This window comes from Gambusia affinis, linkage group LG06 (genome assembly GCF_019740435.1).
Source record: "Gambusia affinis linkage group LG06, SWU_Gaff_1.0, whole genome shotgun sequence".
Taxonomy (NCBI): Eukaryota; Metazoa; Chordata; class Actinopteri; order Cyprinodontiformes; family Poeciliidae; genus Gambusia; species Gambusia affinis.
In genome coordinates, this window is record NC_057873.1 from 4,291,583 (window position 1) to 4,318,795 (window position 27,213).

At 37.9% G+C, this 27,213-nt stretch overlaps 2 protein-coding genes across 8 annotated transcripts in view; one reads left to right on the forward strand and one right to left on the reverse strand.

Moving 5' to 3' along the window:
• The first annotated feature begins 558 nt into the window (after positions 1-558).
• The window catches only part of LOC122832894 (cyclin-dependent kinase-like 1), a 38,222-nt gene continuing 11,567 nt past the window's right edge, over positions 559-27,213 (forward strand). For 4 of the 7 annotated variants that reach the window (XM_044120113.1, XM_044120114.1, XM_044120116.1 and 1 more), the window contains exon 1: positions 26,508-26,657. The gene's annotated coding sequence lies outside the window, so the exon portion shown is untranslated. Of the gene's footprint in view, positions 749-8,999; positions 9,077-26,507; positions 26,857-26,931; positions 27,144-27,213 lie in introns of those variants that run through there. The other 3 variants (XM_044120112.1, XM_044120110.1, XM_044120111.1) reach the window with 3 other exon arrangements.
• tgfb1a (transforming growth factor, beta 1a) lies at positions 2,919-24,397 on the reverse strand. Its single transcript, XM_044120106.1, has 6 exons — positions 22,321-24,397; positions 9,761-10,030; positions 9,441-9,672; positions 4,922-5,072; positions 3,895-4,005; positions 2,919-3,819 (listed from the first exon to the last, which is right to left on the reverse strand). Exons 1-6 carry the CDS (start codon positions 22,712-22,714, stop codon positions 3,772-3,774), a joined length of 1,206 nt encoding a protein of 401 aa, XP_043976041.1. The 5' UTR covers positions 22,715-24,397; the 3' UTR covers positions 2,919-3,771.

The following is a 27,213-nucleotide window of genomic DNA, read 5'->3' on the forward strand; positions in this document are numbered from 1 at the left end:
TCAGCTTAACGGGATCCACAATGAGTGGAACATGTTGGCCTAAATATATTGTAATTTTCCTTTTAACTAAAAACTCCTAATTACTTATTTATCTTTTGTTTTTCACCCACGGACGTCACCATTTTTTCAGCTGCGCAAAGCATGCTGGGATGATGACCCAGGATGCCTTACTGGAATCGACAGAGTAAACACAGGAAGGCTAACTTTTTGAGTTATTACTTATCATGTTCCATTTGACTGGTGTAATTTTAGATAATGCCACACCGTGTCACTGTTGGCTGTAAATAAAAAATAAATGGTGAAGTGATTTTGGATCGCTTTCCACATAAATAAAAAGAAGAGCGCGGTGGGAAAGACCCGGACACAACTTCCGAAGAACCTATTTGGGCTCTCTACATTTCTCTCCAGAAAACTTTGAGACATTTGTACGTACAAAACTGATGCAGGATCTAACAGGTGATCGTTACCTTAACGAGCTAACCGTGCCGTGCCGACAAAGCTCCTAAAACCCGCCACCGTTGCCCTGACTACCAGTGCTACCCAACAATCCGTTTACCTTGTGGACATGCGCATGCGCAAACCGATGTTACGCCGAAACACCGGAGTTGGTGAACGACGGGGAGCTCTTTGAAATGCTAACGGAGCTAATGCTACTACCGCTGGTGTTGAATGTGAAACCATAACAGCTTTTACCGAACCGGACACAGAGCTACAGAACCACTTACCGGATCACGCAGTCCGACCGGAGGTACGCATCATTCGTTGTTTTAATTATGAAGCTGAAGTTAGCAGCAGCAGCGCAAACACCTGCAACTTCTTAGGCCAGCTCTTTCCTCTTCCTCCGTTTGGGCCTCTTCATCTTAATTTCTTCTAGTGATGTGTACATTTCCATCAATTTCCATCAAGCTCCAGTTCAATTTGAAAAGGTTTAACTACATTGCTCGTCGCTGTTTTGGCGGGACGGAGCTAGCATACTTAATTTACCCATAATGCATTGCAGCGTAAGCAACGTGGCGACGTCCATGTGAGAATATTTTATTTAAATATATAAAAACTAAGTAGGCTGCGGTGTCATTACAGTACCATTTTTTACATTAAAATAAATATTTCTCAAAGACTAATGCTACATCTAATGCCACTTACTAGCTGCATTTACTTTATAACTATGTGCAAAACCTTGTCGATATTTCACAGAAAAACACAATTTTGCAATTGTAGTGTTTTCATTAAATAAGAAAAGCCTTTAAAATTACAAATTAATGTGTTTGTTCTAGTGTGTTTATGCTGGGCCATCCTCCTCTTTTTACTTCCTTTCTTTTTCTTTGTCGTTTCCACCAGTAGTAACATCCGGTTGTTGAACATATGACTCGTGTGATGCAGTGTTTCCATTGCAGTTTTGCAAAATACACTAATTTAAATACAGTTGAAAAATCACATCATCATAAAACCTTATTGAAATTTTTTATTTTTTGTAAATTGACGTGTTTCCATTAAGTGAATTTATCTCTGTAAATCGAACTTGCGAGATTTTACGGCCGATGGACAGGCAGCTACTGGCTGACATGTAACACCTTTTAATGGTGCGGCGGTGGAGCCGTGGCTGTGTGTCAGTGGGTTCTGTGTTTTCATGTGTACAGTGTGAGTGTTTAATTTTCCATGCAGTCACTGCCCTTAAGTCTGGGACTTACAAACGGGTCTGGACCTGCTCGCTTCTTTCCCAATCCAGCTCCATGGGCTGACAGTAATCCTCTGAATACAGAGGCAGAGGGTTGGGGAGGAGAAGCTGGCCGGGTGGGGGTGGAAGAGATGCACGGATGGGGGGGAAAAAATGTTGGGATGGCATGAATCCCTTCGGGGAGAGGCAGTGCCAGGAACTGAGCTGCACGTTTTGTTTTTCTCAGTTCGCTTCTGTCCAACAGTAAGTTCGCTCTTCCTAAATTAATCCAACACTGCTGAAGTTTCCTGAAAAGAAGTCAGAATCGGATTTTCCGATGGAAGACATTAGATTCAGTGTCGGTGATCTGGTTTTGTATTTCCAAGAAACATCAAGGGCAATTGAAGGACACTAAGATCTAATAAAATGGTTCTTAAAGAAACATTTAGAGTCCACTTTGTTTTCATGGAAGATTATTAGAGTCATTATCGCAAACTAACCAGGTTAAAAGTTGCAGTGCAACACTGAACTGCATTTCTAATTGTTGACAGCTTTAGTGTTTATATTAGAGTACGGAAGAAGATTACGCTGAAAAAAGAAAATGGTTGATTTAAGTTGATGTAAGTTAATTTGCTACAAGTAATCAAATGTTTATCGTCATGTTCAATAAACATGAATGAATTAAGTTTGGTTAACTTAATTTGATTAGTTGTAATAAATTAACTAAAATTTTTAAAGTTGGAAAAAAAAATTTCATTGAAAAGAATTAACTTTTTTCTCAAATTTTAGATATTTTTCTCAGAATTCTGATTCTTTTTTTAAATCATATTTCTGACTTTTTTTCCCTCAGAATTGTTTTTTTTTTTTGTTTTGTTTTTTGGGGGTGTAAGGGTTCTCATTATTCAGATTTTTTCCCCCCAGAATTCTGACTTTTTTCTAAGAATTTTGATTTTATATTTTTCTTTAGTATTCTGAAGTCTTTCCTTAATTTTGACTTTTTTCCCCCCCTCAAAACTCAGATTTTTCTTCTCAGAATCCTGAGAAACGTGTGATATGTACGTGTTTACATGTCACTGGAAAACGATGAAGTTTTTACAAAATTCTCATATAGTCAATGCCATAATTTAAAAAGTTTATTTGTTTTTTTCAGTTATTATTTGCAAACAGTTTTTCATATGTAAAAACACAGAACAGTGAAAAATATGTTGGCTTTATTGCTAAATCAAATCAAAACAGAGAATAAACTCTTTAAGAACATGAAAACTTCCTTTTAAAGCTACAAAAAGGCAATAATTTACCTTGACAGCTGGTAGTAAAATCACCAAACAAGCCTGCATGGCTTCTCTAACCTGAGCCTCTTTATCTAAAGCTAACATGCAGACTGCAAGTCTTTAAACGCTGCGCCACACGGTGTCATCGCTCTCACACCCGTCACCTTCGCGGACCAGGAAGTTATGAGCACAAATTTCCTGACAACGCAGAAAGGTGGTGGGAACGCTGTACATGTTGAACAAACAAATAACGTGACGTAGCAGATGGACAGCTCCTCTGAAATGCTGTCTGACTGTTCCGGCCTTTCAGGCACAGGGAGTTTTCCCAGGATGGACAGTCCCTTTGGGTTTTTCTTCTCTTTTATGGAAAGCACTGGCAGCAGTGTAATCTTCCAGGAAATTCCCAAACAACCTTTGCTTTCCACCTGGGATTTTGCACGTTTTGCCGTTACCTCTCTGGAAGCTGCTGTGACAAATGGAAATATTCCATCTGCGAAAACAGAACTTCTTCCATCAGGGTTATTTTTGGTCCTTCTGCGTTTTTTTTTATTTTTTATTTTCCTGTTCAAACTTTGAGTAAGAAGTCATTTTTCATCTCCAGCTGAGACAGTTCTACAACAAATAAATTAAATTATGCTAGGGGGAAACCTTTTTTGTTGTTGTTTGTTTCTGAATAGAAATACATAAAAAAATATTGATTATTTTAAAGAAAAGACTTCCTAAAAAAAACAAAAGCGCTGGAGATCCTCTTCAAACGATCACATTGTCCTTTCTGTGGCATCAAAACAATCTTCTCCATCGTTGTTTGTTTCCAGAAGACGCAGAGCGTTGTGCCACCGGCTATTTTTAGCTGCACTTGCAGGACTTAACAATCATGTTGGACAGCTGGTCCACCTGTAGGCAGAAGTAAAACCGTAAATCACCTCGTAACTTTCCGTAAACATCTAAAAATACCCGCGGTATCGATACCCTGTGTTGCCTTCCCACGTAGTACAGGATGGGCAGCGGCTCCAGCGTCTGGGGAACGCAGCACGGCTGGGCGGACGCTCCGGGGTTGTGATGTTTATACAGAGCCAAAATCTGCAAAACAAACAGAAAACACAATCTCAGGAGTCCGACAGAAAAGTTTAAATGAAACTGCTGAACACAAAAACATGGGCTGGTAGATGAACAGCTGGAAACTCCTGTTAAACCAAACTGTGATTTAATCCAGGGGTGTCCAAACTGTTTGCTATGAGGGCCAAATTAAAGAACTTCAGGGCCACAAAAATAATTTGAAAAAACTTTTTGTGTTAATCTGCTTTTTAAGTTAATCTGCTCAATAATAAACAGAAGTAACGTTTAATGATTGTAGGTTTTGTTACAAGACAGGCTCACAGTTTCTAACTTATTTTCATTTTTGAGTAAAAGTAGGTTGGTAAATATGGTTGTAGTTACTCCAAAGCTAGGAAGAATGCAGAGTCATTGTTAATCAATCTGTTCTTTGTACCTCATATTTTTCATTTATCTGTAAAATATTTTGCTCTAAAAGATGAAGAAGTGTCCATCTGCCTCACCCTGCTGGCCGCAGCTTTCTGGCCGATCGCTGATCTTTAAGAAGCCCGACCCACCGATCCTGATTTTGACCAATTCAATAATTGCCGATCTCCAAAAATTAATAAAATTGTGGCTGATTTATCCTTAGATAAAACTAAAACATTTCAAAATAAGTTTTGGGAATTAGCTTTGAAATCCAAACTTTGCCTCTTTATTAAGGCTTTAATTTCTTTGCAAAGCTACTCTGTTAATTTTAATGAAAAACTGAATTAAATGTGAATAAATCTGATCAGTTAGAAGAAGAAAATGAACGAATCAACCGGAACCAGATGGGTCAGTACCGTTTGTTATCTGATTTACTCTGAGCAGCTTAGAAACCCAACATCGGCTCATGTTCCTGCAAAACCTGCATGTCAGCCTAAACAGGATTGTCCTTGTGATTTTCATATTTAATTGCTACCTGGGAATATTTGTTTTCGGCGTTCCAGATGTACGTGCATGACCCCATGCAGTAGTTAGCCAGGTAGCCTGTGGGCTTGTGGATCCATTTCCAGCCCAGATCCTTCCTGAAGTCGATGTACAAACTCCTAACGCAGCAGTTCTCCGTTTGCCTGCATCCACAAACACAGGAGGAAAACATTTATATGCTTTTAAATGAAACATTTAGATAAGAAAAGGACTTTACTGCAGAAATAATTTAGTTAAAACAATGCAAATGAAAAGCTTAATCTTTAACAAATGACATTGAAATCAGTCGAACTGGATTGTAATTTGAGTGGGTTTCAGTTTCTGCTTTTTTGCATAAATTATTTTGTAGTGAAACAGAAACTGAACTATAAAGCGATAAACGCTGTTATCTCCTGCTCACGTTTTTACAGTTGATTTATTGCCCAGCAGTAAAAATGAACCAGATAACAATAAATACACAGTGGTGCAGTTAAACTGTGTTTTTTCCTACAAGCAGATTTAATTAAATTAAATTTAAAAATACTCAGTTAAAGAAAGTTAAATGTTGTAAATTGTCGGAGATGCGGATGTTTGTGAACCTCCTGTAGCAGTCTGTGTTACAGCAAGTTTGAAAAAGCCTCTGACTGACACTCTTTTTTATGTTTCATTACGCTCTGATGGCGCTCACTGGACCATTCAATAGTTAACTCTGCAGAACTGAGGACATGAGAAACCGAGCAGCTGATGCTGATTTGCATATTTCTATATTTACACCAACAAAAGCCTGTGAGTAAATATAGAAAACGACTGACGCTGTTACTAAATTTACCACGGAGTATTCGGACCACTCTGAAAAAAAAATATTACAAGAACAGTCAGACTGTAAAGAGAGTAAAGTAATAAAATTACAAGAATAAAGGCGGAATATTGCGAGAATAAATTTGTAAAATTATAATAAATTTGTAAAATTTTGTGAATAAAGTCGCAAAATTCTGAAAAAAAAGTCGTAATATCACGAGAATACATTTCTAAAATTACGAAAAGAAAGTTGTAAAATTACAAGAATAAAGTCGAAATATTGCGAGAAGAATTTTGGAATATTAAGAGAATAAAATCCAAATACTATAAGAATAAAGCCAAAACAAAATACAATGAAGTTACAGTCTCGTAATATTATAACTCTGCTCTCGTAATCTAATTTTTTTATTTTTTATGGCCCTAATACTCCTTCATATAATTCTGTCTTAATGAGCTGTGATTAACTGCACGTTGTAGAAAGAGTTTAATGTCAACTCTCATTACTATGAGAATCAAAACAAATCCCTTAAAAAGCTACAAATATTTCAAACAGCAACTTGTCGTCTCTGATCTAAAGCAACCAGAACAGGCGAGAAGCAAAGTTGCCGCCACCCATCAGTCTGGAAGGGCGTTTAAAGTCGTTCCTCAGGGTTTGGGACTCCAGCGAACCGCAGCCAGAGCCGCAGAGGGAGGAAACATGGAGCGGCGGTGAACCTTAAGGGGCTGCACACTGCAGGACTCCACTGCGGCCTCTTTTACTGCACCATAAAGTGGCACCAAGCAACGGCAGCTTGGTGCCACTTTATGGTGCAGTAAAAGGTCTGCGTTCATTCAGGAATAAAAACCGTACAGTACAGAGCGCCGGAGATACGGCAACCAAAGGAGAAAAACACTAAACTAAAACGACTGCTGAGGTAAAACCGTAACGGTGTGAAATGTTTACCGATGATGGGGATGTAAATAGGAGTTATGCATATAGAAAATACAACTAAAATAGAATGTTAAAACCAGAATAACATGAACAGCAATGTATTCAATGATGCTGCAGAAGAGTGACTGTAAAAACAAGTTCAGACTTTTAAATATATTTTACTGCTGTTCTCTTTTTAAATTTTGTTTTAAATGTATTTTAAGTGTATGTAACTATGTTTATTCTTTTACTACTCTACATTTTGTAAACTCAAACTCAAAGTTGCTGGATGCCGAATGCGGAAAACAGAGTTAGATAGTAACTAGTTACATGTTCTTGAGTGACGTTTTTGTTAAAAAAAATTACTTTTAGGAGTATTTTTACTTTTTACTTTTACTTTTATTATGAAGTATCTCTGCTTTTACTTGAGTAAAATCCCAGGATTTTCTCCCCCCTGAATGAAAAACAAAAATGTTTTAACCAGAAATCCACCGGACAGAAACACACCTGCAGTTTCTGTTAACATTTCTAAAGTTTTTTATAAAAAAAAAATACTGATTTGGAAATATTTTCTTTTGCCTGATTTTGTTATTTTTTGCTTTTTAAACAAACTATTGTCATGTTGGTTCTTAAAATACAAAAATTTCCAGTCAACTTTATATTTTGGTCCGTCCGATGACGTCATTTTTAAATATTAGATGATTGATAATTTGATCAGTTACTCAGTACTTGTGTACAACTTTTTACCAGATACATTTTACTCTTACTTGTGTAAAAATATCTTGAAGTTGTGCTGCACTTCGTTGGTTAGCCTTTTGGAAAATGAGTCAAAATGTCGCGTTTGTGACGTTAAACTCGGATCCTAACTGGGTCGAACCTGCAGCAGAATGGGCCGGAACGTCTCCGCAGTGCGGTGAACTGCCCACCGCCGGTCGTCACAAACATTTAATAGCCGATGTTTTGTGTCTGAGGATGGCAGGAGCTGTTATGAGGTTTAGAGGGCAATAACTTTAACATGCCCAAATAAACCCGATCATCATTTAAAAACCTTTATTTGGATTTACCCAGCCAGTTTTTTCGCTTGGCATAATTGGCTTAATGAGCTGAAGAATATAAGTGAGACAAAAAGCAGTATAATATTTTACACGATAATATAAAGTGGATGATCTTAACAGAACCAACGGAACCGCTTAGAAGAACCACATTACTTTCCCTGGATTTCAAATAATCTATCAGTTATTCTGACAATTAATTGAGTAATTGCATTAAAAAAAATTTGATAAAATATTGGCCATAACATCAAAATCCGCCAAAATATTAATAATCAGAAAACAACTGATAAGATTAAAAGAAAAAAACATGAACATTTGGTTAAGTGTTTATCCTGAATATATCTTCGTTTATGTTTTATTGATCTGTGATTTACTCAGTGAATAAATCTAAAATGTATCTATTTATATAAATAAAAAAAACACTAACATTGCTGATCCCATTCGTTGTAATTATTCCTATTATTACTTAAGGAGATTTTAAAGTAATTTTTCTTGTATCTGAAGTTTATTTCATTTTTATTTCTAATCACAGAGAAATATGCACTGCAAAAACACAAAATCTAGTACACATAAATAAGACAAAACTAACTTGTAAGGAATTTTTTAATGGGATATTGGAGCTTGTTTTAAGTTAATAATTCCTAAATATCGTGTAAAAATATGAGTTCATCTGGCAGATTATTTTACTTACAAAATGTTATAAATGAAATAATCTGCCAACGATCCAATAATTTTTCACAATGTTGAGGAATTATTCACTTAATAAGCTCCCACATCTTGTTGAAAAGTTGCTTTTTAGTCAGTTTTGTTTTATTTGTACTAAGATCTTTGGACCAAAGTTAAGATTTGTGTTTTTGCAGTGCAGGCTCTGTGGAAAGCTGCGGGGAATTTGGAAGTGACGCTTGTTTCGGTTTCCACAGAACTTCTCTGACGGGTCTGTATCATGATACCAGCGGAGTCACTAGAGATAAGAGCGTCCTCTTTTTGTTAATACTGAACAACCTGGGTTCAGGTTGTGACCTTTCGTGACCTTGTTTGGTTGTATCATTGCAAAACTGCAATGGAGTCACACCAGTTTGCCAGTGACCTGTTTTAGGGCATCTTGTCACTTTAAATCCTAATAGGCTGCTGCTTCCCACACCTCCCAATCAAACATATGTTAAGAAAATTAATACCAATGGAACTAGCAATTTTTCATCAATATTAAGGAGTTATTGACTTAAGACAATAAGTCCTGTATCTTGCTAAAAAAGTTACTTGTACACTAGTTTTGTGTTATTTTAAAATATTTGCATTAGAAAGTAGACCAAAATTTATTTATTTTTTTGCAGTGAGCCATACATCTTTGAAAAGTAGAAGTGGAGCCTCCTGCACAACCAACAAGAATGCAGGGAGTGGTTTCTGGATGGTAAGTCAACCACAAAACACAGACATTGTAAACCAGCTGACCAAACGTGCTGGAGCTCTGCTTCGGCTGGTAGGTAACGGACCGAGTTCTGATTTGGTTGCTAGGTAACGGGCGGAACTCTTGCCTCACCTAGGTAACGGGGTGGGCTTCGCTGGCATTTTTGAAACGGGGCATTTTCCAGACACCATAAAACATGAACTTACTGCCAAAATCCAGCTGAGTGTTTTTAGAATCAGTAGAGGCTCAAATGGAAGCAGAAAACACTCAAAATGTGAGTTTTGGATAATCGATCCCCTTCAAAGCTGTTAAAGGTGATTCAAGTGTTGTCCATAAGCGGTTATGTGAAATCTGCGACGTTGCTTACGCTGTGCAGGTCTCCTGTCCGCTGGTGGAGCGTTTCTTGCGCGACGTGAGGTGGCTGCTCATGTTCTTCGGGATTGACATCGTCAGGACGTACGGCGGCTGCTCCGCCATCGACTCCAAGGTTGCTTTGTCTCCCCGATTATTCCCCATTCCCGACATGAAGAAGTTGAACATGGGGACTGTCTGCTGCTCGCATTCGCAGAACACGCGTAGTTCGAACTTCTGCTCGTCCTCTGGAAAACAAATATGTCAGGAAAACGTTCAGCCAGCCTCACCCGGGGCTCGACCGGGAACACGAGTTGAGAAGAACGGTCGCCTCACCTTTGTCCTGGAGCCACTGCTGCAGAGGTTCGGTGACGTCGAAGGAGAGCCATTTATTATTGAACGCGTTGGTCACGAAGCGGGAAGCGTGGTAGCGGAACGAGGCTCCGGCGCTGTAGTACAGCTCCACGCGCTGCTCTTTGTCTATGGATGTCTTCTGGATGAGCATCCGCAGCTCTGCAGTGGTGAGCAGGTGGGAATCCCCCACACTGTTACGGATCTCTGTAATGTTGAAGAACATCGTTCTGGTCCGCTCCATGTTGTTTATGCCTGTGAGTAAGAAAACACACACAGGTCAGTAATTGTTTGGCAGCCGTTTTGAACCGGCTTGATCCAATAAGAGGAAGCTTTTCAAAGGATGATTTGGACTTGTGGATTGAAAATAATGATTGAAATACTCAAGACTGCCGGCTTCATTTTGGATTCCAGGAGGAAAAACGTCACTTAACTGGATTGTTTGCTGTTTTTTAAGATGGCATATTGGGGATATTGGATGGGGGGGAAAGGCACAAAAAATGAGGACATTTTCCAGATAAAAAAGAAGAAATTTCAGATTTGAAAAGTCAGATATTTGTATGAAAAAAACCCTCAGAAATATTAGGATTAATCTCAGAAATGTTCTAGAAAAACTCTGGCAGATTCTTTATTTCAAAAGTTAAAACAATTCAACTTTTCAGATGCTGAAATTTCCTTTTTTTCTAGACAATGTTTTAGATTAAACAAAACTTTTTCAGTTCTTTCAAGCAAATTAACAACTTTTCAAATTCAGAAATTACTTGCACTTTTAATCTAAAAATTTCTGAGTTTTTCTAGCAAATGTTCAACTTTCAACTCACATTTCTGTTTTCTTTCTCAAAAACGTTTTACATCAACTCTAAAAAAACAGTTTTTTTTATAGCAAATCTTTTACTCATCAAACTCAGAACTTACTTGGCTTTGTTCCTAGACATTTTCTGAGATTAATCTCAAAGTTTCCCAGTTTTTCTTGCAAATGTACAACTTTTCAAACATAAATAAAAACAAATTTTTCTCACAGATTTTTGGTTTTGGTGGAAATTTGCTCTTTTTTTTCTCTTCTGTCTCCAGCAGCTCCAATACGGCGTCATAGTTTTGCTTTAAGCTCCTTTCAAAACAAACAAACAAAAAAAAACCTACTCTTTAAGTATTATACCAAACTAGTTCCTGCTTATTTTGGCTTGGGTAATCTCTTTGGCCGGTTCTGGACGGTTCTGTAAAATATTCAGTGGAAACTGAAGCGTCCGCCGAGACCCGTTCATCCAACACCAGATGGATTCGCCGTAGCTGCAGTCTCTCTCCATGCACGATCTTTTTTAACTGAACTAGTTATTCTTGTCCTCACATATTTTATTATAATTGCATATAAAGTCAAAACGGTTGCAGCTTTGTTTGGAAAGTGATGGTGAATTTACATGGATTACACTGAAATTACAACAAAGTTATTGGCATCTCTGGCAAAAATAAATTAAAATTCCTAAAATAAAGTCATTTATAAGTGGGGAGGGAAGGATAATAGTTTAACATTAAAATACAAATTGGGCTGCAGCCATTGATTATGTTAGTAGTTGATTATTCTACATATTCTACAGATTTTTCTTTTAAGCACTTAAGGTTTTTGTTATTAGATATCCATTAGGATGGAAATAAACAGATAACTAGTTTTGTTTTAATTACTGCTCTGACTGTGTGGTTCTATCAGCATATGACCTTCTTGACTATATTAATTGATTAATTGGTTGATTACTCACGATAATTTTGATTAATCATTTCAGCTTTATAAACAATCTGTTGCTCCATTTAGCTGAGATTCCATTAAATGAATGTAATCTCTTTTTAAATCCATAAGTTTCTTATTAATTAATTAGTTTCTGTGTCTGAGGAGGATTAATATGATGTAAAAAAAAAAAATAAATACAAAACTATTTTTGATCATATTCAACATGGGAAAGATAGAAAAACATATTTTTTTGTAAGAAAAGTTTTCTTTGATGGCAGAAAAATGCTAAAATAAAAGAACTAGTCAGCTAAACTTTCCTGTAACTACGGCAAAATCTCAATTTTAAAACTCCTCGATTTTTTGAGGAGTTTTAAAAAATCCAAACCTAAAATCTTAATATATTTCTGGGGGGAAAAAAATCACATTTATTTATTTTTTAGCACAATTACTAGAACTCCTAATATTCCTTTGAAATGTAACTGGAACATTTTCACTTTGCTCCCAAAGTGAAAATAAAACAGAGCCCCATTTCTACTGGCCACTCTGCAAAACGGGAAAGACAAGAGACCATTCAGGTAATGCAGAACAAAAGCCAGTTGTCTAAACAGAAAATTAAAGTTTTACGTGTGTGAACTGAAAGCTGAGGAGCCAAAATATTGCAATCAATTAGGGATGTTTACAATATTTGTGCAATGTCCAGTAAAACAGTTTCACTATCACTGCAAATACAAGAACTCAGACGTTGTACTTTTATCAAGATTTTCACTCAAAAATAAAAATAAACCAAACCTAAGTGAAATAAATATTTTTACTTTTCAATCCTCAGGTTGTGCTCCATTGATCTGATTAATTCATTAGACAGCAAGTTCATCCAGTTTAAAGTCAAATATTATGTAACAAGGCGTGCTCAAGTGCAAACACCCATTTTCACTCAGGTGTTGGAGCATCTAGTTTCAGCAAACATATTTATTTACAGGTTTAAAGCTTTTTCTCCTCCTGCATTTGGTGCTTTCCACACTTCATGTGTCAAATTGGAGGAGTTTAAGCCTTTGTTCCAACATTTGCATCCTGCAAGTCTGCATATCTTAGAAACGTTGTTTTTGTAACTGAAATACTTCTCTCGTAATCCAGCCATCAATGGCCATCTGCAGATTTCACAATGTTACACTATGATCTTAGCCAAAGCCAAACATTTATCTGTTCCAGCTGCTCCAGCTGGGAGTTTTGTTTTCTCAAAGCGCAGCAGCAACAGTAATCCCTGCGTCTTCCTCCAGCACAACAAGCAGGAACATCAGGGGGAATGTTTGATTAGAAGCTACTGATGGATCCACCAACACTGATCTGCACGTTTCATACAAGAGATAACGAGACAGAGGAATACACAGATAGGAGCTGAAGGAAAGAAAGTTAAAAAACCATAAAGATGACGCGATCCAACACTGCAAAAACACAAAATCTTATTGAGTATTTTTTGTCTGTTTCTGGTGCAAATGTCTCAGTATATTTGAAATAAGACAAAACAAACTTTCTAGTTACATTTCATCAAAACGTAGGAGCTTGTTTTAAAGTGCAACGTTTGTAAAAAAAAAATATGTCAGTAGAATACGAGACAGATAATCTGAAGAAAAAAATCAAGCTCCTCTGCCAGTTAAAACAACCAATCAGAGGCAGGAGGAGGGTCTTATTGCTGCCAATCACCCTCCGTGTGGCGCTTCTTACCCCACAATCCTCTCTGCTACTGCTACAGCTAGCATAGCCTGTTGTATTACTGGCAAATAAATAGTTTTCCTGTATCAGTAAGTTGTTTCTCCACTGTTAGTATATTGAACAGCACATACTTGAGGATGATTGACGACGCTACAAGGCACTTCAGAATGCTTTACATCATAAAAACACAAAGAATACAAAGTCATAGACGCACAGTTAATAATTATTAGTGAAATAATTTGGAGGAACTAGAACTTTTTCATCAATATTAAGGAATTATTGACTTAAAACAAGCTGCTATGTCTTACTGAAAAGTCACTTTTAGGTTAGTATTGTCTTATTTCAACTGAAACTAGACAGAAGAAACTTGGTAAGATTTAGTGTTTTTGCAGTGAAAGCATGCAGCAACAGGGTGAACACATATAGGGTGTGAGAGGGAGTGTGAAGAAATCGGAGATGTACATATATCAATGCAATGTCTGGCGCTGGACCAGATCCGCTGCTCTGCCTGAGCCTGTTCTCCGGCACAAACCCAACCCATCCCCGCATACCTACTGCACACGCTCGACCCGAGCCGCACCACGATTCTCCCCGTCGACGCCGCTAATGCTTCGCTTCAGACGTTGGTAAAGGGGCCCAAAGTGAAACTGAAAAGGCGCTGATGTGGAGCGCGACGGGAAATGAGACTTTGACATTCTGCAGACCAGTCCCACCCAGAATGCAGGCGAAATTATCAGAGCGCGAGAATGGAAACGCACTGCAAAAACACAACGCTTTCAAGTGACTCTGGCTAGTGCAAATGTCTTATCACAGTAGGAATGAGACAAAACTAACTTACATGTTACTTTTCAGCAAGACATAAGAGCTTTTTTAAAGTCAGTAATTCCTTAATATTGATGAAGTTTGAGATTATTTCACTTGTAACAAGACATTTTACTCTGTTAGAAGTGAAATAATCTGCCAGTAATTTTTCACAAATATTAAGTAATTATTGACTTAAAACAACCTCTGTATCTTGCGACAAAGCTATTTGTAAGCAAGAAACAGGAGCTTGTTTAAAGTCAATAATTCCTTAATGTTCATGAAAAATTCCGAGCTTAAATTAGATTAGGTAAGATTTTGTCTCTTTGATCTAGTTTCTACTGCCATTATCTTATTACAGTTAAAATAATACAAAACAAACTTACAAGTTACTTTTCAGCAAGAAATAGGTGCTTATTTTAGGTAAATAATTCATTAATATTGATGAAAAAGTTACTAGTTCCACTGGTAGAATGTTCCACTCCGCTGTTACCTAGCAACCCCAGCTAAGCCCAGCCCGTTACCTAGCAACCCAGTTTTAGTTCCTCTGGCAGATTATTTCAATTAAAACATGGAAGAAATGTCTTGTTTTAAATTAAATAATCTGCCAGTGGAACTGGAAGTTTTTCCATCAATATTAAGGAATTATTTAACAAACTTCTATTTCTTTCTGAAGAGCTACTTTTGAGTTTGTTTTGCCTTATTTCCAGATATTTGCACTAGAAGCCAGACCAGAAATAGTTCTGTGTTTCTGCAGTGCGTGAGGCTTTAAATTAAAGTATGGCGACAGCAAGTTGAAGTGAACTGGGTTAAAAGTTAACAGAACTGCTTCAGAAACAGGAAACTAAGTCACTTCCCGTAAGAAGAATATTGGCTGCTGCATCGTGTTTACAGCTAAACTTTATCCTCGCTTCTACTTTCACACGGCTTAGTGGAGGGGTGTCCAAAGTGCGGCTCGGGGGCCATTTGCAGCCCTCTGAGGGATTTTTGCGGCCCCTTGTCTTTATGACATTTCTGCATTCTTCTTAGCTTTGGAGTAACTAGAACCAAAAACATCGACCTACTTTTAATCAAACACAAAGCATTCAGACCAAATAAGAAAATTATCAACCCCATAAGTTTGAATTCATGCGCCTGTTTTATCATGCAGTCGTGGAAAATTTTCTTTTTGTATCTACAATCACCAAAAAGTTTTACTTTAGTTTATTATTGAGCAGATAAACTTTAAAAAAGACACAAAACGTTCTTTAAAACTTACAATTTTGGCCTCATAGCAAAAACTTTGGACAAAACTTTCTGTCACACTATTATGAACAATAAAAAAATCAATATTGGACTTTGTTCTCCTGCAGAGTCAAACTGCTACATCCTAGGTCACAGGTGTTAAACTCCAGTCCTCCAGTCGCTGACCTGTGGTTTTTAGATGAGCCTCAGGTACAAAACACTGGAATGAAACGGCTTCATTACTTGAGTAGATCGGTTCTCCAGAGCCTTAATGACCTGATTATTCTGCCAGGTGGTGCAGCAGAGGCTCATCTAAACGTTGCAGGACAGTGACTGGAGGACTGGAGTTTGACACACCTGTCCTTGGTGCACTAAGCAGCGTTACAGCAGATCCTTCCTCCCACAAACCATCACTGCTTCCAACAAACTCGGTGCTTACATCCCTGCTGGCATCGGCACTGTTTTTAATCATTTTTATCAACATTTCTGCTGCAGATAAGACAAAACTAGCTTAGATGTAACTTCTCAGCAAAATAAGAGCAAGTTTTAGATTGAAAGAAATTAATTTTTTAATAAAAATATGCTCTTGCATAGTAATTATGTTGTTTAAATGAATTATTTTCATCTTGATTTTTAAAATACCAATATTTTCATAATATTTAGTTGCATGTGATAATTTTAAAATACTAAATAACTATTCAATATGCATACCTACATGAGTATGTTATTTTTATTTCAGATTTTTATCATAATCTTGTGCAGTATAATTATTGTTAATTTTGTTTCTTATATACATATTTCTAAAACTTTTGAATCTTTGGTGTGGACATATTTATTTTGATGCTGCTGTTACCCCATGTTGGATAGTAACTAGTTACATTTACTCTGTTACATTTTCTTGAGTTGCTTTTTGGAAATATGAATTACTTTTTACTTTTACTTTAGTAATTTTTCTCCATAACAATAAAAAATGAGTCATAAAATTACAAGAATAAAGTTGTAATATTTTGAGAATAAATTTGCAATATTGTGACTTTATTATTGTGATGCCACGACTCTCTTCTCATTTTATTATGACATTATTTTCATAATTTTTTTATTTTCTTTAATTTTAATGAGTTTTATGTTGAAAGAAACTGATTTGGATTTTATTTTTCTTTCGCCTGAATTTGTAATTATATTATTTGTCTTTAAAATACCAACATTTCAACATAACTTTGTATTTTGGTGTAATTTTTGAATATTAAATGATTTTTTAAATTTTTTTTTATCAGTACTTGAGTTTTTACCAAATACTTTTTGTACTCCGAGTCGTTTCTTGGACTTTACTTTTACTCAAGTACGAATACGTTAAAATAGAGCAACTCTTCCAAATTCAAAACTACTTTATTGATCCCGAAGGGAAATGATGTTAATCAGCTCCTCCCTGTCGTAAACCACCCTGTTGCTATGGTTACGCGTCACAGCAAAACAGCAGAAATATGAAAAATATTGCCAAAAATCAGCCCAACTACACAGTATCCAAAACAAGAAGGACCAGTTGTCCATAAAAAATATATTTTCTCTGGAAAAAAGGCAGGAATGAAAGTTTGAAACAGAAAAAATCTCAATGAAAGCCCAGAGCTACTCTAGCGCGCTGACGACACCAGGAACGGTGAATACCTCCGGTTTCCTGAATTCCCGTTTTATTCAGTTTTTTTTTTTGTTTGTTTGTTTTTTTTTGCTTTATGCTGGACTGTAATAATGAACCCTGCTTCAGAAAAAGCGTCCCGCCACACATGGGTGCGGGGAGGGATTTGTGTGTTGAACTAGCGCCTATCCGCAGGTAAGCCAGGGACAGCTGTTGTGACAGGTTGGGAGACAGCTCTGTAATTACCAGAGGGAGGAATCAGATTCCAGCAGCTGGCCAAATGTCTGCCACCTTTATACTTCCTTCTGATGACGCTCCGCCATTTCTCCTGCTTTATATAACAAAAAGGAACTCATTCTACGTCAGAGAACTAATTTCTGGACAAACTGTCCTTTTGTGGTTGCTGCTGTGCTCTTGGAGAATAACTTAAGAGCAGAATATGGGAGAGGTGAATTTGCGGTCGGATGTGGCTGGAGGAATTTAGCCTAATCCATGATGAGATTACCGCAATAAAGATTTAAAACGATTGCGTTTTAAAATGCTCTGCACCCAAATATGCTTTGCCTCCAGCGGTTTCAGATATTTGGAAAGAGTGAGTCATCCGGCAGATTTGATCATGAAAAAAATTAAATCCGTTTCTATATTTAATGGAACCCCTGGTAACCAAACGTTCAAAGCTTGCCAACGTTTGATCACAAAAATGTATTTGTTTTTTTACACACCTTTTCCATAAGTCGTCATAATTAACAGAAACAATGGCTGGAAAAGACGAGACTTGTTGACTAATCTGGTGTTGACATGTTGGCATGGCGGGGGGCTTGGGGGGCCCAAATGACAATATGTTTAGGGTCCCAAAAAGGCTTTGTCCAGCCCTGGACTTTTATTCTTCAGCCTTTATTGTTTGTTCATTTTGATGATTTTCTGCTTACAGAAATAAAAAACATGACATTTATAGTTAGAATATTACATCAGACCTATAAAAAAAAAACATTTAATTTGGGTTACATGAAAAGTATGCTGAATAGCGGCTTCAATGTGGCAGATAAACTTCATCAGAAAACATGTTCTGAATTATTTAATACATTTATTTTTAGTTGTGTATCCATAGAATTGCATCTAAAATAAATGAATGCCTTCTATTTATTTATGCTCTGCTTTTCCTGCCAATAAGTGTCTAGGAACCATTACTTATTTTATTAAATTGAATTATTTTAATTAATAAATAGAATATTGAATTTAATAATTAAATAATTAGTCATTTAAAGATTTTAGTAATTATTATATTATACTAATATAGCATAAATAAATAAACTATGATGTATTTAATTAAATTTAATTATTTTATTTTCTTTTCTTTTGGGATTAATGACATATTTCTTTAATTTGAAGTGAATCAAATCGCATTTAATAATCAATTACTTCCATTTTCTGTGGGATACAAACAGCATGACGCAGATCTATTTCTTCTAACGTTTCTTCCACATGGGGAAGACAAGAGAACATAATGTTAAATCATGGTAAATATGTTTTAGTCTTCATAAGAAGAAAAGAGTCACAATAATTACAATATTTAAAGGAAGACAAACTGTGACCTCATTTTAAAAGTTGTTGTTTTCTTTGCATGAGTTTAACCGGAGGTACCAATAAAACCAAAGGTCCGTAAACTTAAACCGCAATGTGGCAATTCAGTCAAAAATGAGAAGTGGGACTATTTCCTCTACTTTTTGTAATTTTAACAAACAACCTCTACTTTTTGGAATAAGCATAAAAAGCATTCACAGATCTGGAGATTCGACTGCGGTGCACGGCAAGAGGCCGGCGGATGTTCTCTCTCTGGCATTCAGAGGAAACGCAACATTCGCACCGGACCTGAGTCACTCAGCATCTGAGTGGCCATCAGCCTGCCTTCCTTCCTGCCAAGCTGCCTTGTCACAAACATGCTGCAAACACTCTGATAATACGCTCAGGAAGCGGGGAGACCGAGAGATGGGGGCATTGGAGGGCGAAAGAGGGACAGAAAAAGGTTAGTCGCTGCTGAAGAGAAACGGGAATTCAAGGGAAATCACTTGGGGAGCGATATGATGGAGTGCGAGTGACACGATAACCAAACAAGACGTCAATTTCTCAAGTTACAGTGTCGGAAATTCCCAATCCCTGGGGGGCAACGCAACAGTGTGAAAAACGGAAAGCAAAAGAGAAAACAGCAGGGAGAGGGGGCTGCACTCCAAACTGCACAAACACAAAGTCTCACCGAGTGTATTCGTCTTTTTCTGGTGCAAATATCTTATTATACCAAAACTAACTTAGAAATAACTTTTAGAAAGACGTAAGAGCTTGTTTTTTTTTTTTAAAGTAGTTTGACAGGAAACAGGGTAATCAGAGAGGGGGAAGACATGCGGTAAATGTTGCCAGGCTGGGAATCGAACCTGCGACCACCGCCACAAGGCCTCAATACGTGGGTTGTGCTTTCCCCCTGCGCCACCACGGCACCCATAAGTGCTTGTTTTAAGTAAATAATTCCTTAATGTTGAAGAAAAATGATTAATTCCACTGGCAGATTATTTCCTTATAATGATGGATGCACCAATCCACTTTTTTCACTACCGATATCTTAGGTTTAGTATCAGCCGATATTGATCCGATACAGAAAAACTGAGCTTAAAACACAACTTTTTTTAAACACAGACATAAATATACTGAATGACAAATTTATTTCATACCACTGCACCAGTACAGCACGCTTAAATACACCGATAGCTTCAGAAGCTACTGGTCAAACATGTAAAAAGGAGTTTAATCAATTAGGACTTTAACAGCTAAAGCAAAAATAATTAATAAAGAAACTGAAATTTCTTCAAACCTGTTAAAAAATAAACGGAAACAAATCTTCTTTCAAATGGTTCAGAAAATATGGTGCCTGGTGTCACTCAGAGAACAAAACATAGAATTAGACTGAATAGATCCGCCCTCATGGATAGATTTTTTTTAAAATAACAGGACCAATGCAGATATTAATATCGGATCGATGCATCACTACTTATAACAAGACATTTTCCCTTGGTATAAGTGAAATAATCTGCCAGTTGAAGTAGAACTTTTTCATCAACATTAAGGAATTACTGACTTTAAACAAACTTTCCGCCAGAAACTGGACCAAAGATACTTGGCACCAATGACTTTTTTTGCAGTGTTTTGTTTACAATCTTGGTCTTTGGTTGTCATTTGAGCAGAACAAAATTGTGCCCTTCGTTTTGAGAGTGTCTTTGTTCTCCCTTTTGGTCCTGAACATGGTCCATCCACTTCAAGCCTTTCTTTTGATGTGGCGGATAAAGGCGAAGGGGGGGATGTGTATGCCTGCCTGATAAAGTGAGGCGTGCAGGCATGCCGAGAACAATGGGGCATTGAAACCAAACTAAAAAATTATGTTTATCATAATAGCTTAGGAGCCATTGCACAATTACAGCCCAAGACCGTTTGGCTGTGCAAACAGCAGATGCAGCCACGCCAAGTGTGTTAATGAAGTCGTAAAAAACAAAAACAAAAAAAAAAAAAGAGGTGGGTATCATGAAAGCAGCAGAGCGTGCAAATCATGTGCAGCCAACTTGTAACTTGTGTGATCTCTGATCTCATAAAGCTGCCAGAAAAGATGTTGAGCGCAGATCAGAAGATGTGTGCATGGTGAAAGAATTTATAGATTGTTTTGGTCATTTGGTGCCTTTCTGATGAGGTAAATCTGGAGTTTTTCCACCTCTGTGTCAAAATGTTCACTTTTTCCTGTTTCTTTTACCAACTTTACATGATCTGAACCAGCGCTTCATTTGATAACAAATTACAATGTTGTATGATTTCCATGTACTACTACAAAGACTTTGTAAGTTTTAAGAAAATATTATTCAAGGTTTGATTATGGATCCCATTTTTACCAAAAGTTGATATTTTTAAGTGTCAGGTAGGAAAAATTTGTTTTCCAACCTGAAAATTACTAGTTCTGCCGTGGAACTAGTAATTTTTCTTCAATATTAAGGAATTACTTACTTAAAACAAGCTCTTATCAGAATTCCCCAACCTCAAAATCAAAGATGGATTCCCAGTATATTACACTCAGAAATCACCACCGAAGCAGTTTACTAACCCTTGTTTCATTTAAATCCCCTTTGAGACTGGATACTTACATTTCATTACTCTATAAATTACCTCAGTGAAAATGTTGCTACCATGCTTGAAAGTACAAAACACAAAGAAGTATGCTACTGCTAGCTTGCGCTGCCTAGTAGGGGTAAATTATTTTCTTTGATGCAAAACTTCAAAATTTTAGCGAAAAGTCCTCCAATTTGTGTTTTTTTTTTCATATATTATATCTAAAATATTTAAAATAAAATGTGGCTTTTGAAGCAGGAATATCTGGATGCAATGCTACGTGACGCTATTTCTCCAATCCAGCAGCATTGTTCATTTTCCTTGCTGCTGATTGGCTGTTTGACCAAGATTGGAAATAAAGAAGACCAAAGATGTTAGCTTCTGCTGTAGTGCCAAGACAATTTCAAATGTATGTATTAATGCGTACAACTGCTAACGTTTGCCCGTGACACATGTAATCTGGCGGTTCGACTCTATGAAGCTTACGGGAAATTGCTGGCGCTGTAAACAACCATCCTCCACTGCGACGAATGACGTGCCAAGCTGACAAAATGGCTGTTAATGTTGATTCAATATTTGGAAGTGTGACCAACAGGGACTGAACGGCTTCATTCACGTCGCCCGCTGATGTTGCTAAAGATAGAGGCGGACTACAATTCTAAAACAGCGCAGAAAAATCAACGTCATTTCCTGATTGGTTGAAATTCAACCAGACAAATCGAGTTGAATTACTTCAATCATTCCCCTTCATGTGGCGTGAAGGGGAATGATTCCTCCCATGAAGGGAAGGGGGTTGGGAAGGGAAGGGGGAAATCATGGGATCTCCCCCTTCCCATGGAGGAGGATGAGAGTTGAGCTGAATTTTATATAGGAAGGCTAAGCTAGGCTAGGAATATGATGAAGTGTGGTCAGATATCATTCCCATATCCTCATCCACTATCAGACACTTTAGTTTCTCTGTGAGTTTTGGACGTTTATGACAAAGCAAGCTTCAGTGAACGTCTCATCAATTTGGCAGCTGATGCTCGTCTTGCTCCAGATTGTCTGAACTCCACTAAAAGTTGAGTTACTTATTTGGCAGTTTGAAGGTCATGGATCTCTTTTTTTCAAGCAAAGAGATTTTGGCTCTCCAAACCAAACTCTGCTCTGTGTTCGACGTGTTGTGCAACATGCTGCGAGTGCAGGACCATAAATCACAGCCATATAATTATCTGACATTCTTACAGCCATCCTTAGGCCGTCAACAATTGCCTTCATTCTTGAAAATGGGTAAGAGTGCTCTAGGATTCATGATTTATGTCTTCTTGCCTGTTAACTTGTACTTACTCGTCATGTTGAACTTGTTCAGCACTTTGGCGAAGTACTCTTCCTCCTCCTGCTCTGGGGAGATGGTATTCTGGACCTCGATCTGTTGCTCCTCCAGCATGTCCTTGGTGCTGTTGTAGAGGGACAGCAGGGTGGTGGGTATGTCCTCCTTGTCTCCAGCTTCTTCTGGCTCAGGAGCTTTAGGCAAACGCAGTTTGCTGAGGATCTGGCTCCTAATAGCCTCGATGCGCTTTTGCCTCACTATCTCCAAGTCCACAGTTTTACATGTGGACATACTGGACACGTTCTCCAGCATGTGCAGAGCCATCAGCAGCAAGAATCCCAGCTTCATTGCAACAACTTTACAACTCAGCACCTTCTGCACTTTGAGTGTTAGCAAATCCTGCCTCAACATTTTCTATTGCTGCCTGCCTTCAGTCAGGGATGCTTTGGGAAAAGTGAATCACTCCAGAGGAGAGGTGTGACTGACGCAAGGTGTTTACACACAACAGAACAATTACAGCAGTGTGGAGAGTCCAAAAAGTGCCCCAGCTGTCCCTATACTGCTGAGAAAACCACCTAACACTCGTCTTGTTTGCATAAAGGCAGGTAGAGAGAGAATCAGAGTGGGCAGGCAGACGGCGAGAGTTAAGCCAGTCTCTGAGTCAGCTACAGAGGTAACCCAATGACGGTCCGCACTGTGAAGCCAGTCCAGAGCAGAGCTGTCAAAAGCTAAATAAAGCTCATCCAAGCATAGAAAGCCCCCCAAACACTTGCATGACTTCTCCAACAGCCATCCGTCAGAAACAGTTTGACAGCTCTCGGTAGTCTTTGCTTCTGTGTTTGCCGACCAGATCGTGATTTTCGGTCCTCCACCTGCAATATTTAGCGTAATCCTGTCTTACACAGAGCAAGTTTATACGTCTCCACGTGTCAGCTCTGTGCCGTACTGCTCAGTAAGCAGTCTCTTATTACATGTCCCTGGAGGCAAGTGGAGCAAATGAGAGTAGAGCTGAAGCCCAATGAGTGAAAATGATTACGAGTGCTGGCAGACACTGACTTACTCACTTTCTGTGCCTAGAGGCTATTAACCTGCCACAGCCTTTTTGTCCTTTCTGTACCATCCGAAAGTCAACAAATTACTTTTCTGGGTGGATTAAATATCAAATAAGTATTCTCAAAAGACTTTGGAAAGAGAAATACACACCCTAAAGAAGCTGTAGGGTTGTTCATGCAGAAAAACATGTGACAAACTTGGATTGCTCTCAGCTCGGACTACCTCTTTTTACAAATAATAGCATGTGATCTGAGCGCAGCTGCATTAAACCAGCTTTCAACGCGTCCAGCTCAATGTCACGCCAGCTGCCTCTTTATCTGCTCTCATGATAACGCAAAGAAATCATCTACAAGTGCACACTGCGTCAGAGATAAAAGAAGTGCAAACAGGCCTACGATCAAGAGTGTCAGTCTCAAGGGAACCCTGTCCCGGAGAAAAAGTTTTCAGGAATCAGACACACCTTCTCCTTACGAGACAGAACCATCCGGACACAGCAGCAGAAAACCCCGGCAATAGCAGGAGGAACTGGAGCGCAGCTTTTCCTCCGTTCATCCACTGGTGTCACCTCGTTTATGCCCTCTACTGCTCCTTCACACCTTCTCCCTTGGAGTCTCCTCTGACACAGGTCCCTACTCACACCTTTCCTTTGTCTCCTCTCTCTTTTTCCCCCCTGCTGCCTGTCAGAGCTTGCTGTTCAAAAAAGTGATTTGTGGGAGCTCCGAGCTCAGATAACTTGTACACCCTCTCGCTCTCTCTCCCCTCTTATTTTTTTCTCTTGTTCCTGTTAGTCGTCTAATAGAGCGAGAAGCTCTCCGCCCAGGAAATGAAGCTAACGGCAACATCTGCCTGAGTTCTGCTGCCTGTGCTTGTGTTTTTATCAAGATCCCGCTTTACTCTGCCTTAGTAGTTGGCTGTGGTAAAAGGGCCACAACCAACTCAATGCCAGATGAAAGGAGAGAGCCAGCTGAAGGGAAGCAGGTTTAGAAACTAGAAATGTGAATTTGATGAGCCAGCAGGGCAAGGTTGTGTGGTGCCCTCTCCCAGGTCTAAGTGCTCTTTAGAGGTTGGATTGTGTATTTTCTAAAGAAGGCAAGACTAAAACAAACCAGTGAAGGTTTCAGCTACTGCAGCTGAAACCTTCACTTCACTGACAATGAAAGTGCATTGTCTTGTTTTTGCTCTAAATGCACTTCCAATTAGTGTCTATTGCTTCTTTAAAGAAAGAGCTATTCATTGAATGATGACATTTAACAAGAGGGCATTCAAACAGAAAAAAATCCCCTAAAAGTTTCCCATATAACAATGTTCATTCAGTAAAGGAAACTACGGTTAGTTTGCGCCTCTTCACGTCCGATTACCTTCACTGGTAATATCTTGAAACTGCCGAGGGGAATGTTTTTAAAAGTCAGCAGCTATTGTTTTAAAATCTGAATTCAAATTGGTGAATACTGCCATCTGGTGGACCAAATTTATAGGCCTCAAAAAGAGGCACCAACGGGTTTAGGGTTCTCACTCTTAACTCAAATGTCTTATTTTTGATCAAATGGGTGTTTATGGTTTAGCAAAACAACAGGAAACACGCTGAGTAAAAGGAAGAGGCACGCACAACAGATAAAAATCAAAACAAAGGAGTCAGACAAGGAACAATTCATGTAACCCAGTACTTTCCCCTTCTGTTTTGGTTTGCATTCAGTCATGCGTCTGATGGAGTTATACAAACAAATTTCCAATGCAGTGTTTATGAAATGGTGTCTGATTGAGCAATATTCCCAGAAGTGTTTTTAGAAAGTATAAAACACTGTTTGTCATCAGTACGATCAGCAAAAGCAACAGGAATTTGTAATAACAGAAGACAACACGTTAAAAAAGATGCACCAAATTTTGTAATAACAACCACTGTTTGGATGGATGGGGTTCTGGAAACAGCAACTGCGTCTCCAGAAGCAGCGTTGTTGACCAAGCTACCATGAGGCATTTCATACCTTCTGTATTTTACCACTAGACCTCCATGCCAGAACCTCAAGGTGCCTGAGCTTCATATTCTGCTTTCCCATCATTCACAGTGAAGTTATGGAAAAACGGCTAAGTCTCTGAAGAGGGATGACAGGAGAAGGTGTTTTCAGTCAACACAGAAATGACAGTCAATAAATCATCTAACCGCATCAGAGCTGACCTTTCACATAGAGCTGTAGCTTCTCTGAAGCTCTCTGATGTGCTTTCAATGTTGACATTATGTCAACATTGAAAGGCTAAAATATAACACAGTTTATGTTTTACAGTTGATATGAATAAAGACATGAATAAAAACAGAAATAATCTCAACTGAAAATGTTACAACTTTCAAGAAAGCATTAAAAAAGAATAATAAGCTGTTTGCTTTTAGGACATCTTTTCTCAATCAATGCACACTTACAAATTTACCTTATTCTTAGCTTCAGACTATTAAAAACATTGTGACTAACTCTGAATATTTAGTTCCTTGTCATTTTACCCAGTTAGAAGGAGAGGTTGCATATAGCCACATTTTCATATTTTTAAGTAAGACACAAGTTTTCTTATATTTTGATATAAAAATGATTACTTGTCATTATTCTAAGTCTAATCTGAATTTGCGTCTTGTATCTTTTATTCTAATGTTTGCTCTTTGGGTGACAGGCCGCGTTCCGATCAGATTTTTGACTCTTTACTTAACAGTAACGGAACTTACTTGGATAGTTGAAAACCACAGTAGCCTACTTTAAAATGAGAGACGTAGAGAAGTACTTGAATTAGAGAAGTTCCCGAAACCTAAAATAACATACAAAAATATAAAAAATGAGTCACTTATTTGGGGGGAAAAGGAAGGTTTTACCGTAGATTCAATGTTACAAAAAAATAATAACAGCTAGCTAACAGCATGATGTTAGCCATTTCTTGTCTCCATGGTTACAACCAACGAAACTAAGTAGCCAAAAACGATCATAGAACTTTAATAAAAATAGTTGGCACTATTTCCTACGTTCGTGATATATGGATGATTATGTTGTGTCTACTTAAACAATTTAAATATATTAAAATAAAACCAAATAGGCTGTATTAGGTATATTTTACTGTTAGCAACTATGGTTAGCCACTTATTTTCTCCATGGTAACAGAACGTGTACTTACGTACTTGTTTACGTCTACGTAGAAATCTTGGTGCGCTTGTTTAACCTTTTATGCTAATTGTAAAACTTTTTTAAATAGCCAAAAGAAACCTACTCCAATCTGTCAGGATTATAAATAACGTTGGGCAACTCCTCGACATTAACTCTACTGTCTCGTAAGTCCATGAATTCAACACTAAACGAACTGAATATTGTGTATTTTACTGTCTGCTTACTGAAGCCGTTTCCTACTGCTTTTCTCCCTGGTTACGCCGTACGTATATCCACGTAAGAGCTTTTAGCTTACGTAGCTTTGTGAATTGCCATGTGTTTTTGTATTCTTGCTTATTTTAACCCCCACGTTTGTTATTAGAGGTAAATTAAGTTCTCTATCTGACCACTTTCCGCCTAAACAAAGACCAGAGGCGCCAGCTAAACATTTACTGTAATTTGAAATGTTTATAAATTAGAAAACGGAGCCCCAAAGAGGGAAAGCAATCCTCAGGCGGTTTCCATAGTAATGACGCAGTAAAAGGGCAGACGGCACAGTCACCTCCTTAGTGAAGCAATGACAATGACAGTACAAAGACCTGTAAGAAGCTTTGGGAACTTTTATTTGTAGAAAACCTTTGCTGTTTTGGAGGCTAATTTAGTTTCTGCACGTGAGTATTTGCGAGCTCATTTTCAACATCTAGGAAACAATTTGAAAACATTAGGTCTGCATGAATTATT